This window comes from Andrographis paniculata, unplaced genomic scaffold (genome assembly GCF_009805555.1).
Source record: "Andrographis paniculata isolate CXL003 unplaced genomic scaffold, ASM980555v1 Contig53END, whole genome shotgun sequence".
Classification (NCBI taxonomy): Eukaryota; Viridiplantae; Streptophyta; class Magnoliopsida; order Lamiales; family Acanthaceae; genus Andrographis; species Andrographis paniculata.
The window spans coordinates 2,460,918-2,475,899 of NW_026137588.1; the positions used below are offsets into that span (position 1 = coordinate 2,460,918).

The 14,982-nt window shown below is 27.6% G+C and overlaps 1 protein-coding gene across 2 annotated transcripts; it reads right to left on the bottom strand.

Moving 5' to 3' along the window:
• Positions 1-607: 607 nt before the first annotated feature.
• On the bottom strand, positions 608-3,486 carry LOC127255093 (pentatricopeptide repeat-containing protein At5g61400). Of its 2 annotated transcripts, none has more exons than XM_051280471.1 (2): positions 1,189-3,486; positions 608-955 (listed from the first exon to the last, which is right to left on the bottom strand). In XM_051280471.1, exon 1 carries the CDS (start codon positions 3,366-3,368, stop codon positions 1,371-1,373), a length of 1,998 nt encoding a protein of 665 aa, XP_051136428.1. In that variant the 5' UTR covers positions 3,369-3,486; the 3' UTR covers positions 608-955; positions 1,189-1,370. The 2 variants fall into 2 exon arrangements, with proteins under 2 accessions (XP_051136428.1, XP_051136427.1); XM_051280470.1 differs by having other exon boundaries at positions 609-924.
• Positions 3,487-14,982: the final 11,496 nt, after the last annotated feature.

A 14,982-nucleotide genomic window follows, 5' to 3' on the forward strand; every position in this document is an offset into this window, starting at 1 on the left:
AATGCATTTCTACCAAAATCTATAGATTTTTCGGCATAAATGTATTGGGCCACCTCTCGCATCTCTCTAAAAGGTCTTCCTATGGATTTTATGAACATGGCCGTGTTTTCTTCAGGTAAGATGACAATTTAAATTCCGTTGCATTGACATTGGCTATTGCCATTAGTTTCTCAACTATGGGACTAAAACTAATTAAAATCATTTTAGTTTGGACTAATTTTGATGATTTTTTCTATATAAGATTAAAATCAAATTTATTTGACTCTCAATGAGACCAAAGTTGATTTTTTTTTCCCCTCAATTTCTCAGCCCATGCAACTGTGGAAACTTCAAATAACATTTTCAGATATGAAATGTTACCAAATGTTTTTTATTTCCCCACGATCTTCAGTCGAAATTCTTTTTTTTTTTCTCACAAAATATTACATTCAACCATTATTTCAACACAAAACACAAACACAAAGACACTATCTGTAGATTTTTCATGAAGGGAATTCCCAATCAATGTACTATTAATTAGGCCGAATAAAGATGTTCAAAACTACATTTTTTTTTCTTGAATAAATCGAATAAAAAAATCATGTATGTAGTATGATCCGAGCAACAAGTTTAAAAATAAAATATCACAATCATATCAGAACATCGTACTTGAATAACATCTCTAGCCAACTAACAAAAACAAACTGTCGGACAAATCAATATATAACAAGCAAAAAATAAAATAAAATTTACGATTGCTTAGTTGAAGATCGATGGAAACATTTCCTAAGTTTATCTCAGACTCATATATATAAGCCATGATGAGCATATTCTTCACAGAACTAAAATTTCAATAACACTTTTGGCAGAACAGAAGCATACCTTAAGCTCTCCTGCAAATTCGAACGAATCTGGAGAGGGTGCACGTCCTCACTTTTCCATTTCCTAGTTTCAATTGTGCAGAAGCCAAAGCAAGCTGTTGTAAGCACATACACCAACAAGAAGTGGCATCGAATATATATTAACAACTACGTGAAATTAAGTGTCAACAAATGTACATTTATAGTTCCATCTCTACTTAGCTTCGTTCAGGTATAAACTTTACCATTTCTATACCAGTTATTTTCATCATTGAATAATATCCCATGAGCCTCTTATCCATTCTCATTGAATCGCAGCAGAGAACTAAATTCATATAGAAAAACTCACATTGGATTTAGGGATAATCCGGCTCGAACTGAAAACCTGTAGCATCCCAAATTTCCATGTTTTCTGTATATCTTACATAACCAAGCCAAGAACCCGTCCCTAAAATGCCATTATCACCGGAGGCATAATGCTGCTCGGTTTAATCTACGGTCCCGAACTTTAGCTTACCTTTTACAGTGCAATCATGTGACAGAAACCCGGGGATCATCCATACACAAGTTCTCAGAATCATTACAACACTGCTGGGCTGATGCGAAATAATTCATTTCTCGATAGCCTCTACTCAATACCTTATACATGGCTGCATTAGGCAATACGCCGCTCTTCAGCATATCGGTTTGCAGCATCATCACAGGGAAGACATGCTTAGCGCCAAACTGTCCTTGAACGATAGCAATATAGTTGGAAAATTCAGGAAGGAGACCATTCCTTCGCATATCTCTAAAAAACTTGCTAGCCTTAAATACCTTTCCGTTTTTGCACAAACTCCCGATCAAGATTGAGTACATGACATTGTTTGGGCAACAGTTGCCTCCTGAATTGTTGTCCGACTGACCGGTATGTGCTGATAGTCCATAACCAGTTTGTTCAAGGAAAAAATTGACAGCATTATTGATTCGTCCATCCTTACACAGCCCATCGAGCACGCAACAAACTGTGAAAACATTGGCAGCAACCCCAGCATCTATCATTTCTTTGTACAATTGAACGGCTGCATTAGTGTAACCATTTTTGAAGTGCCCGTCGATCAAAGCAGTATATGCAACAACATCGGGGTTGAAACCTTTGATCTTCATTTCGTAGTATATCCCCATTGCAGCATCCAGCTGTCCTGCTTTGCAATAACCATTTATAAGCGTACCAAAAGTAACAATATCCGGCTGCATCCCCTTGTTCACCATTTCGGAACAGATTTCCACAGCTTTCACCATGTTTCCGGCCTTACAATGTCCATCGATCAGCAAATTGTAAATCACAGAATTCGCCGTCAATCCCATTTCATTCATCTTGCATAACAAACTCTCTGCTTCTTCAACTTGATCAATTCGACAGTAACCCTTCATAAGTATGCTATAGGTGATAGCATCTGGGCAGATACCCAATTTCTCCATCTCATTATACATTACCATGGCGGAAGACATATCCCGAGCCTCACAAAACCCATCCATCAAACAATTATAGACGTAAACATTAGGAACGGCATTTAACTTCACCATATGAACAAAATAGCTCCTAACTGCCCTGATCTCCCCTACTCTGCAAAGCAAATATATAAGAATGCCATATGTGACTAAATTTGGCAGCACGCGACGATCCAACATTTCATAGTACAATTTACGCACTTTCGCGACATCAGCCATCTTAGCATAACCATCCAATAAAGCACAATAAGTATAGACATTCGGGACCATACCAGCATCCAGCATTCCAGCAAAAACACTCTCTGCTTCCGACATTCGACCCTCAGCGCACAGCACACGAATCAAGCTTGTGTAAACTACAACTGTCTTCAATCCCTTCTGGGCCATTTCCTCAATCAACAACTGTGCCTTCACAATATCACCCCCCTCACAAGAAGCATTGACCAGTATTCCATATGTCACGACACTCGGCGACAAGCCTTTCAAGACCATATCAGCATATACTTTCCACACGAATTCGATGCGACCCGACTTCAAAACGCCATCCAACAATGCATTACAAGCCTGCACTGCAGGCAATTCTCCCATCCTGCTATACACCCAATACCCCTCCTCAGCTAAACCCTTCTCACATAAAGCACCGATCAGCACTCCAAACAAATCACGATTGCACCCCGACGCCTGAATTTTGCTAAGCGCATTGAAAATGGAGGAACACACTTTGTGTGGCCTCCGTGTTTCCCCCAAAGTTTCTATGAGGCCTTTTATCAAACACTTTGCCTGCACATACAATTTCGCCTCAACAAGAAACTTTACAATGGCGGAATGGGGTTTGAGGGTTTTTGAGGGGTTCACATTTCTTGAAGCTGAATTGAAAATTCTGAGCGCCTGCTGTGGGGTCGAGGAATTGAGAATGGAGCTGACTAAATTTGACAGATACGGGGAAGATGAAGACACCGCTCCAGAAGAGCAAAAGAAAGCTAACGAGGAGTCGTTCTTACAAATTGGGTTGGATTTGGGGGGTAAAACCTTCAACATTTCTACTGCAGAAAGTTCGTTTTCTCCATCAAACGCGTCGGCGTCGCTAAGCTGCTACTGCATGGCATCAGACTACTTGTTCCACAAATCTTCCCTCTATTACAGCGCGTACAATTTATGTGATGTATATATTGTCTATTTGATATCAGTCTTTAAATCCTTCATCACGAGAGTTATAAGATTTTTTTTATTTTTTTACAATTTCTTTCTTTTTTTGTTTTACAGTTTTTTTCAATCATTTTTATATGATAGTGGATTATTTTACAATCACAGTATTTATTTTTATATTTTTTTATATTTTATAAATAATTTAATATGATATTTTATATATTATCTATTTGTGATCATTTTCTAAATTCTTCAAAAAATTTTGAGATTTTTTTTATTTTTTGATTTTTTTTTTGTTTTAGAATTTTTTATCGTTATTTTTATATGATTGTGAATTATTTATAATCACAGTATTTACTTTTATATTTTTTATAGTGTATAAATAATTTAATATGATATTTATTTATATTTTGCAAAATCTTATTTATTTTTTAAAAAAAATTAGTAAATTTAATAATATTTATAATTAATAATTTTTAAATTATTTAAATCTTATATTCTATTCTTATAGTATTAGTTTTTTTTTATGAATTTTTTATCTCATTGTTTTTTTAAAAGATAATTCCATAAGTATTAAAATATACTTCATTCGTTCAGACAAAGATGTAACATTTTGTTTGGGCACAAAAATTTATGCAGTATAAATTAGTTATTTAAATAGTGAATACTATTATTTAATGATAAAAAAATTTAAAATATGTATTTAAATTGTCTCAATAAAATATATTTACAATATAAATACTATTTTTTAGAAAATATAATTGGGGAGACAAATAGAAATAAATAATTTGAGTAGGTCATATGTTTAAAATATTAGAAATTTAATTAAATTGATTTATATTTGTTAAGTATATTTAAGATTGATAAATTTACTAGAAAAATATCATATTTTGTGGAACGGACAAAAAAGTAAAAGTGGTCATATATGACGGGACGAATGAAGTACTACTACATACATCCGGTTTTAAGGATCTCATTTACTTTTTGCATGTTGATATTTGAATATTAATTATTATATCAAAATGTATGACAAATTAAGAAAAAATTACATAAATATTTTAGAAGGATATTTGTACAAAATATTTTATAAATATAAATATATTTTTAATGTTAATACAATGACGTAAAATATAAATGTGACATTTAGAGGCGGACAAATGAAGTATTATTTTATTGATTTGTATTTAATATGTAAATTTATTGTTAATTCTTATCTATCATGTATATCATATTCAATTAATATATATTTGAACATATATATTTTTATTTATAAGTTAATGTCTAATTTTATTTTTTTTAAAAAAAATGAATAATTATAGTTGATATTTCGGTAACTATAAATATTAATGATTGAGTTACATTACTTTTTGCTTATTTATTAAATTTGCAATAAAAAATTAAAATAAATTATTATCTACCAATTTTAGAAAAAATTTATAATTAGTTTTTAAAACAAATTCTCTATTTTATTTTAGTAGTTGTTCTAATTTGTATAAATAATTTAATTATATTATATATTTTTATATAATAATTATATTAAAAATTGTTATATAATTATTGTATAATATATACTAATTTTATAATTTATTTTTTCAATTTATAATTTTTTATATGAATGTTAAGTTTTTTTTTTATTATTGGACGAATTTGACCATATTGATGTTTAAAATATTTGAAGTGAAATTAATTTTACAAAGATTGTATGTTTATATAATTATAAATACATCGTAATTTTTTTTATTTATATGTTATATACAATCTTTAACGTAGATATGATGCTAATTAGACAATAAAAGACAGTACCGTAAGTATGAATTTAAAATTATCACACAAATAATTTATAAAAAGATAATTATTTTACACATATAAATATACATATAATTATTTCATTGTTAATTATTTTAGCATACTAATATATTTTTTAAATATATAACAGGAAATAATATATAATTAGTATGTGAGTTTATTAACACGGTTATAAATTGTGTTTATGTATAGTACTCCCTCCGTCCCAAATACCGTGTTTGCTACACTGTAGACACGGTATTTTAGGAGGGGTGTAATTAGTAGATAATTAAGAATATATTAGTTAAAATAATTATCATTTATATAAATAATTATAAATTAAGATTAAGATAACTAATTAGTTTAATTAAAATTAAAAAAAAAAATAAAATTTAAAAATTTAAAATGAGATTAAAGTGTGTAATCATTTTCCAAAAAAAGGAAAGTGACATGGTATATGGGACGGACAGAAACGGCAACGTGGACATGGTATCTGAGACGGAGGGAGTACTAATTATATCATCGTGGATACAATAAAAAAAATTCGTCAAATGATAAATTTAGTATTAATTATTGATTAGTCTTAAAAATATTTGTATCCTTCTACAAAATATTTGTCAATATAATTATTATTTTATTTAATATTATTTCAACAATTTATACAAACTGTGCGTCGCACGGGTTTATACGCGTACGGAATTATTTTAGGTCACTCCCAAAATAATACTCACTTCATTTTTGTAATTATCTCTCTATTTTTTTACAAAATTATCTCCAGTTTTTACGGTATATTAATTTAATACTTTTAAGACTACTATCAATATAATACTATTATTCAATTTTTGTGCACATCACAAATTTTCCTATTGCTTGGGAGAGAGTAGTATTTAGTTAGATTGAGATATTTAATTTTTAAATTATATCTCAGTAACTTAGTTATTTTCTTTTCAAAAAAAATTAAAATTTAATTTTAATGTTATTGTTTATTTAAGATGTGTTTTTTTACATGATTTGGAAATATTTGGGTTTGAGTTTGGTTTTAATTTAAATTTTAAGGTGAGTTTGAATTTATGTGTTTCTTCCGTGTTTAAGTTTGGATTGGATTCGGAGAATTTTTATATTTATTGATTTGATGGATAATGAATAAAATAATATAATTGTGTATTAAATTTAATTGATAAAATTTACATTGTATGATTTAATTATGAATTTATATTATAACATATATATATTTAAATTTTATTTATTTGTATTATAAAAAATATTATTATTTACAAAATTATATATATTGTATATATATTTTTTATCCTTTAACTATAATAAATATTAAATTATATTTTAATTATATATATATAAAAAAAAAAAAAAAAAAAACCCTACAAGACAGACTTTGTCCACAATATATCTACTGGACAATGGACAACCTTAGTTTTGGAGTTTTTATTGTAAAAACTCTAGGGTTGAGAAACACACCCTTAGTTTTATTTTTATTATATTATTTTACAATCTTTATAAAATAAAACAATCAAAATTAAATAAATAGATACAAAATAAACTCCTTAAAATTATATACTAATATTTGATTTTAATTGTTATACTGTATTTATTTTTCCTAATATATTATAAAAAAATAATATTAATTTAGAATATTGTATCGTTATATTATTTTACTTATGCTATTTTACAATTTCTGTAATAATATATTAAAATTTTAGGAAGATTTACAAAAATATTCTCTATTTATATCCAATTATCATTTTTTTTTTCATTTTATTTTGCTGCTAAAATATATCAGATGCGACTTGCAAAAGTTATTATTTATGCCTTTCTTATGCACATGGAACAACCATCGTTTGAACACAACGCATGACCAGACGACAAAAAGGACAATTTTTGCAAATGTTTATGATATATTTTTTGAAAAAAATAAAAACAAAAATAATAATTAATATACGTGAATGATATTTTTTTATATAATTTTCTTTTAAGTTTTTATAAAATATTACTTATATTACTATTAAAATAAAAATTAAATATAAAAATATAAAATTTTAAAATATTGTATTACCTCCATCCACCCACAATTTACCTATTTATTGGACGGAGCTGCTAGTATAACAAATTAACAATTAACTTTAAACATATAGAGTAATAGTTACTATAGCTTATATTGTATATATATATATATATATATTTCTTATGTTATTATATTTTATGAAATGTAATATTATTTCCGTTCACCCCAATTTACCTTTTTATTTCTTTCATGTTAATTTTTTAATATTAATTATTATATAAAAAATAGTATAAATTAAAAAAAATAATAAAAATATTTTTATTAGTGTGCTATAATATTAATATAATGATATTTGTACAAAAATTTATATAAATATAAAAATATTTTTTATATATTAAATAATGACGTCAAATGCAAATTGGTAGATTGACGATCGACGGAGGTAGTATATTTTTATAGAATTTGTAACGTAATGTAATAGGGTTGGTTTGTTTAGTGTTTTAATTTGAAAATTTTTTAGATGTTAGATAGAAAATTATATTGATAATATAAAAAATAATATTTTATATTTTATATTTACTTTTGTGAGAAGATAAAATATATATTAAAAATTGTATCGTAATACTTAAAAATTGGGAAAAAATTAATTTTAATCTCAATATAATTAAAATTTATCAATCTTTGGTCACAATATTAAAAAGTCATCAATTTTAGTTTTATTATAAACAATTTTAATTAATTTTAGTCCAATTATAAACAATTTTAATCAATTTTGGTCCCACAATTAAAAAAAAAAAACTAACGAAAATTGCTGACGTTGACATAACGGAAGTGACGTGACAGCTGACCTAGAAACTACACAGTCATGTACATTTATATACGGCCATGTACATTTATATACGGCCATGTACATTTATACACGGTCATATATATTTTAATGTATAATTATATATGGTCATGTTGTTACACAGTCATGTATAATTCTACATGGCCGTGTATCTTTCTGTTTTAGTCTAAAATTTTATTTTTTTGTTAATTTTTTTAAAAGAAAATATTTTGAATTTAGATAGTTAATATAGTTAAAATGGAAAAAAATCAATTATAATCATAATATAATTAAAATGTAAAATTTTAGTTCAAATATAAATATTTATCGTGTATGTTCTTTTTGAAGATTTTTGTCTGAAAATTTACTATTTACCAAAAAAAAAAAAAAATTCTCTTAAAAATATTCAATTACACAACTATTTTTTATTTTTGTATATTATAGTTTTAAATTTTAGTTTTACATTTCAATACAATTAATTATATTGAAATAATTAATTAATTTTTAATACTACTATAATTTACAAAATTAAAAAATAGTTGTGTAATTGGATGTTTGTATGAGAAATTTTTTTATGAATAATAGAATTTTAGACAAAATATTTCAAAAGAATATATCTTATAAATTTTTATATTTGAATTAAAATTGATAAATTTTAATTATATTATGATTACTATTGATTTTGTCTATCTTAACTATGTCAATTATTTTAAATTCAAAATAATTTTTTAAAAAAAATATAAAAAATAAATAAAATTTTAGACCAAAACAGAAAGGTATACAATCGTGTAAAATTATACATGGCCGTGTAACAACGTGACCATATATAATTATACACTGAAATATATATATATGGCAGTGTAACAACATGGTCGTGTATAATTGTACATGGCTGTGTAGTTTCCAGGTCAGCATTATGTCCACGTCAGCAATTTTCGTTAGTTTTTAATGTTATGACCAAAATTTATTGAAATTGTTTATAATAGGACCAAAAAAGATTGAAATTGTTTATAATGAGACTAATGTTGAGTTTTTTTATATTGGGACCAAAATTAATAAATTTTGATTATATTGAGATCAAAATTAATTTTTTCCATTAAAAATTTTATAACTAAACTAAAATTAACATTGAATAATTTACTTTTGGATTTTAAAAAATAAAATAAATTAACTAATAGAGATAGAATTCAAAAATAAAAGATTTGAGTTTAATTAAATACTAAGCCACAAAAATTAAGGTTTAGACCCATGGCCTGGACGGTTGCCGACTAGTCGAAACCTAAGAGGTTCAGAAGAGCGGCGGTCTCTGGTGGGTCAATGTTCGAGTTCGTTTGGGCTAGTAGCCCACTGGGTTTGGGGTCAAGGATCAATCGGACACTAGTTTTGCAAATCGGTCGGTCCCGAAGCGGTTGATATTCGGACGCTAAAGACGGTTTCTACCTTGGCGGTTGGGCAGTTGGGGTTTTTCGAATGGTTACTATACAAACCAAAGTAAAACTGCCTGAACCGAAATTAAATCGCCCGAAAAGATTGCGTCTGTTCGGAATGTATATTACTATATATCATGAATTTTTTATTGGAATAGGGTAGAACAAAAAAAAACCACAATCAGTGATTTGTGTTATTATCTTTTGTTTTCTATTGTAATAAACTATTGCTTATGCTTATTTCAGTGCTTAGGGATTACCCGATTTCAAGCACATAACATCAAATTCGAAATCTATTTTTGGATTTTACTTTGTTTTTGTTGAATTTGTTAAAGCAACAAATTGAAGACAACAATGGGAATAGAAACAAGATTGCTAACCACACATCCGCGATAACTTCATTCAATTCCGATCAGGTCGGATTATTGAAATGAGCCACATGACCGGCTCTCAGCCGCAAATCTCCAGTATGTCTGCGGGAAGCATGACAACCATAGCGCCCACAATCCATCTACAGGAGGCGCAACTCAAGTACCCGCCGAATATGTGACCTATGTTCAACAATTGAACAACCAACAAACAGCCAACATGCTGGCAATGTTGTGCGATCAAAAAATTTTGATACAGAATATGTTGGATCAAACCTTTTCAAAAGTCACATTCCAATCGATTTCTGCACTACTTTCTTGCCTTCAAAATTAGATCAATATACTACTCCCCCGTCATTCAATTTTGCACTCAAGTTCCTTTTTGTTGTCATTCAAAAATATTTTCATACCTTATTTAGTAAAAAAGTAAATCAACCATTCTTAATTTTTATCCCCAATGATTCCATATATTTAAAAAAAATTACTCATTAAACACCACTAATTACAAATCCTAGAATACATTTTATAAATTAATAACCCAAAATTAAATTTAATCCTACCAACCCAATTAATTTGCCTACACACCCAATTATTCAATCACCCACCCAACACTCATTTTTCATTTATCTCTCTCACTCAATCATTCCGAGTCATCTTCATCATAATTTAGGGTTTCATCTCGTCGCCGCCGTTCGTGATTTTTTCAGTCAGTTTCAAGTTGTTCATTGGTTGTCTTTGTTGCCGGAATCTTCTCTCGCACTTTCCTATTGATTTTATTGGTGAAAATTCCAATTTAATGTCTTTTGTATAAGAGAAAGAAGATAATTTGAGCAACTCAACCCTTGTCGACACCGAAACGGTGAAATGATGATGGAGAAGGCCAAGCTAGCAGTGGGTTGGTTGGATTTGTTGTTGTTTTTTACTAGGGGCTTCGACTCTCACCCTTCACCACAAACCGGTTTGTTCTTGTGCCCTAATATTTTTATTTGAGCTTATTTTTGCTTCCCTTAAGAAATAACAATACCAATTAAACCTTTCCATTTCTATTTCTTGTGATTTTTGTTGGCAGTGTTTAAGGGCTATGGATTTGACTTCTCTCTAGTGGATTCGATTGATTAGGATGAAGTAGTGATGGAAACTTTAGAAAATATGGTTCACAACAATATTGATACTCCTTGTGTTGGCATAATTCATTTATCCATTACTAATCATGAAGTTGTTGTTTCTGCTCCTTTGCTTGATTGTCCTCCATATTCTGATAATTTCTCGAGAATTTGGGGCCCTTTCAGAGGGCCAAGACACCCAGAGCCGAGGGATCCCATTGTGAAAATGTACTTGATTTGGGTGCTTAGTGCGATAATTCTACTTACTAATGTGGGGTATGTTTAATTAATTTATATCCCTATGTACTGCCCAATGATCCAATCATTTTGGGAGAGGACTTTTCTTTGCATTTGTTGGTATGTTTCCAGCAATCTCTTGAAAATAAATGAAGCTTTTGTCTTATGCTTGAAAATATCGTACGCTGTGATGTTTAAGTCCATCAAGTCTGAGGGATTTGTTGGTTAATTAGGATGCAATCTCATCTGTTGCCCACAGTTGAAAAACTGTTGTAGGTGACTTTTGGCCTTTGCGCTAACAAAATTTTTTTGTTAAGTATTCAAAGAGAACTTTAACTTACATGGTTTGAATCCTTTCTCTTTTCATGTTTCATAACTTCCTGTGGGACATAGCTGATTTTTAGTAGAAAAACTTTATGAATGATTGATTTCAAAAAGTTAATTTAATGTGAAAATATTAGGTATTTAAAGACTGATTTTGACTCTTAATTTTGTTGTATTTTGGGGGAAATTTATTGACATTAATCTATATGTTTGGGAAATGAATTAGATGATTTTTGGAGGAAAATTTATTTTTTGGCGGTTTCTAGTGTATTTTAGATTGTTTTTTGGCTCTTCATTTTACAATATTTTGGAGTAAATCTTTTTGCATTAATATAAGTTTGTATGTTGTTAAAAAAATAAATTAATTAAGTCTAATTTTTGTTACTGCTGTGGAACAATAAATTTTCTTTTTCTTTTTCTTTTTGTTTGAATATATAAAATCTTAAATATATTTTAACATAATTAAAAAATTAAGTATTGTATTTACTTTTACCAATATTTAATACTTCTTTACTGAAAAATACAAAGAAATCCAAAAAATATATTTCCACATTAAAATTCGTGCACAGCTAAACAAGTGTAAAATTAAATGATGGAGTATTTCTTTATTTGTTGATCTTAATTAAAAAAAAAAAAAAAATCCGTTAAATACTAGAGAAAACTATCAATATCTAAACCAATATATATACGCTCTCAAAAGTATTGGTCCAAACTATCCGTAACATTCAAAAGAAACACACCTATAGATTTGGAATGTGTTGTAATATTAGCACTAAATTGGCTTCTATTATCTAGATTTTTATTTTTATTATTTATTTATTATTATTATTATTATTATTATTATTATTTTTTTAACGTGGGAACTTGCTGTTGCTATTCGAAAAAGCACACTGAATAAATTATCGACCGAGTTTAATACCCTGCAAACTATGTCCGACAGACAAGTCACACTAGCCGAACAATATTCACACAATAATTAGTAGAATATTATGTAGTGAAAGTTTTTTCCGGTCCATTAATAATATACTGAAACTTTTTTTTATCAAAATAAAAGCACAATACATTAGTGAAAGTTTTTAAATATAGAAATTAAAATATATTGACAGAGCGGATCCAATTTGGTGCAGAAGAAAGCTCTATTCAAGTTTGATCTATTCCACTCATATTTTAATTATCATTGTGTAGATATTTGTATTACACCATCTTATTTACTTTGTGTCAAATGACACGTAGACTAGACTTGCCCATTCGGTTTCGAACCGTCGGTTTACCGGTTTTCGAACCGATAGCTACGGTTCAAATCAAAATCATCATCTCGAGGATTTGGTTTTGGTTTGTGATTTTTCCAAACTGCAAACCGGCAGTTTGATTTTTTTTTTTTTTTTTCTAAATTTCTGACCAGGGCAGGGCGGCACAGACAGGCAGCGAAAAAAGAGATGACCTAGCGGTGTAGGGGTTGGATTTGTAATCGTGAGGTCATGGGTTTAAACCCACGATGCCTCAGATCACCTGCCACACATGGTTCGCTTAGTGTGATTTAAGTTCGGCCAGAGGTTCACTCAGTGCGCACTTTCGGGTAGCGACTGCGGATTCCCACGTTATTATAAAAAAAAAAAGTGAATGTGTATGTGTAATTTGTAAATGTATTGATTTGGGTAAATTGAGTATATTTTATAGTAATAATATTATATTTATAATTAAAATTTCATATATTTATTTTATCTTAAATTTTATAATTTTTATTATATTAATATTTTTATTTGCTTTTCTATTTTAAATATAATTTAATTATTTATTAAATTTTTTTTTAATTATTTTAATAAAGTAACCATCTAATAAATTATTTATATATATGATTTTTACGTAATAAATAAATAATAAATATATCTGAATAAAATTAATATCAAATTTAATTATTTTTAAATAAAATTCAATTTTAGAAAAATAGAAAATAAAAAAGAAAAATATTAAAAATAAATATATATAAACCGATGGTTCAAATCGTAATCGCCGGTTTTTAAACCGAAATCGACGGTTTATAAACCGTAATCGAAATCGTCAAACCGCAATCGAAATTGTGATTCGGAATGTACGGTTTTGATTTGATATTTTGATAAACCATAATCGGCGGTTTGTAATCGTAATCGGCGGTTTAAACCATTTGGGAAAGTCTAACATAGACGACATGTAGATAATAAAAGCCATTTACCGCTAATACCATTGCATATGCTCTTTTGGAATAAGGCCCATTTGGATTGGTTTAAAAAATAAGTAGAAGTAAAAAACAGAAGCAGAAGTGAAGTCAAAAGTAGAAACAATTCGATTTTTTATTTGGATGAATTATTATAAAAACAGTTTTTCATAAAAAAAAAAAATTGTTTGGATGCAATAAAATTGAGACAACTTTTAAACGATTAAAATTACTCAAAAAAAGCATGCTGTTAATATAATTATATTTTCCTATAAACATTGTATGTATATTTTTACTTTTTTCAATTATATTTAAATATTTTAAATAAAAATATAGAAACTATATTTTTAGAAATTAATTATTTATATTTTAAAATTGTAATTTAAAGAAAATATATAAAATTAAAAGTAAAATTATATAATAGAAATATTAAATTATTCTTAAATTTTAAATAATTTTAAAATTTTATAAGTTACATTTAATATTTTTAATGTAATTAGAAAATTATATATTTCTACTTAAATTTGGTATCTGAATTATAATTATAATTTTTAATCCAAATATAATATACTAATATAATTATATTTTTTTAATTCTTAAAAATATAATTTATAAATTAATTATTTTTATAATATATTATAGTATTGTATTTATTATTATTATTATTATTATTATTATTATTATTATTATTATTATTAATAAGAAGGATAAAATAATAATTTTAGCTGAAAAATACTTATGCTTATTCAGAAAGTAACCTTCATTAGAGTTGTAAACGAGCCTAATAGAGCCGAGCTTGTCATGTTTGAGCTTGACTCGTTAAGGACTCGAGTTCGGCTCGTGTTCGTTCATTAAGATATACGAGCTGAAATTTTTGTTTGAGCTCGACTCGTTTAACAATTTTTTTGTTGGTATTCAGCTTGTTAAGAGAAATTTATTTTATTTATTTAATTTTTTAGAAAAATTTAAATTTAGTAAATAATTATTATAATTTTTATTAATAAATTTGAATAAATAATAGAATGAAATATAATATTTATAAAGATATATTTACTTATTAAATATAAAATTATTAATTTAATTTTTTAATAAATATTATCGAACGTTCGCGAACAAGCTCGAGCTCGTTTGTGAACATAACGAGCCAAAATTTATATTCGTGTTTGACTCGTTTAGCTTAACGAACGAGCTCTTAGTGAGCTCAAACGAACCGAACTGAGCCGAGCTC